At 63.6% G+C, this 1,205-nt stretch overlaps 1 protein-coding gene across 1 annotated transcript in view; it reads right to left on the bottom strand.

Moving 5' to 3' along the window:
* Positions 1-788, bottom strand: part of LOC105525037 (cationic amino acid transporter 4) — a 2,899-nt gene extending 2,111 nt beyond the window's left edge. Inside the window, exon 1 of the mRNA XM_011960551.1 lies at positions 8-788. Coding sequence (XP_011815941.1) covers positions 8-745 — 738 coding nt within the window. The 5' untranslated portion in view covers positions 746-788. The remainder of the gene's footprint in view (positions 1-7) is intronic.
* Positions 789-1,205: the final 417 nt, after the last annotated feature.

Here is a 1,205-nt window from a genome sequence, read left to right as displayed (position 1 = left end):
CGAAAGCATAGAAGCAGGAGGCAGTGCCAGCCATGACGCCGGAGAAGCCAAAGGGTGCAAAGCCGCCTTCCTCAGTGCTCCAGTTGTGAGGCTGGGCCAGGATGAAGCCCAGGATGACAATGAAGAGAATGACAAGCAGGCTGATGGCCGAGAAGGTGTGGTTGAGCCAGGAAGAGACGCGGGCTCCACAGGAGACAAAGGCAGAGGCCAGGAGGATGATGCCAGCAGCCAGGAAATCCGGGTAGTGGCCCAGGAGGGGCACCTGCCAGGAACCCACGTGGGTCTCAGTGAAGTTGCGGACGCTGTGACTGAACATAGAGTCCAGGTAGCCACTCCAGGCGCGGGCCACGGCGGCACCACCAATGATGTATTCGAGGAGAACATTCCAGCCGATGAGGAAGGCCCACAGCTCGCCCATGGATACGTAGGTGAACAGGTAGGCAGAGCCCGTGCGTGGCACACGTGCCCCGAATTCTGCATAGCATAGGGCTGCCAGCAGGGAGGCCACAGCAGCCACACCGAAGGACAAGAGCACAGCAGGGCCAGCCACGTCCTTGGCCACAGCACCTGTAAGCACATAGAGGCCCGAGCCCACCATGCCACCCACGCCCAGAAGAGTCAGGTCCAGTGTGGACAGGCAGCGCCGCAGTGACGTCTCCATGGTGGAGTCCTCCAGCGGCTTCAGGCGGTTCAGCTTCTGGCATAAGCGAGCCAGGCTGGCCATGCTGGGCAGCCCCCGGGCCATGGCAGGTGGCCGAGAAGAGCACCGAGCCAGCTACTGGAACCTGCTAGGGCCAGAGGGGAATGACAGGATGCCCAGCCGGCCTTCCATCCCTCCTGGTCTGACCACCCCAGTCCTCTCTCCGTCCCTGCCCTGCGGACCTGGACACCCGAATCGGAGGCCTGCTGAAGGGCTGGAATGGGGCAGGTGTCAGAGCCTGTGGGCAGGAGGTCATAGGAAGCCTGGAGGTCCTGTCTGCATCCCAGGCAGCAGAGGAGGCCTGGTGGGGCCCCACCTACTCACCTGCTCGGTGGGGTGGGGAGGGAGCAGCTCCAGGCCAAGCTGGGAGAGAGACTGGGAACAGCTCAGTGGTGGGGTCCCAGAGCCAGATGAAACCGAGGCTTCCCCAGAGTAGAGCCGGACCCGGAACAGGAGCCACGGCTCTGCGTTGGGGCGGGCGTGTCCCAGGCAGCCACCTGCCACA

Source organism: Colobus angolensis, unplaced genomic scaffold (assembly GCF_000951035.1).
Source record: "Colobus angolensis palliatus isolate OR3802 unplaced genomic scaffold, Cang.pa_1.0 Scaffold5144, whole genome shotgun sequence".
Lineage (NCBI taxonomy): Eukaryota > Metazoa > Chordata > Mammalia > Primates > Cercopithecidae > Colobus > Colobus angolensis.
This window is presented reverse-complemented; position numbering and strand designations above follow the sequence as displayed.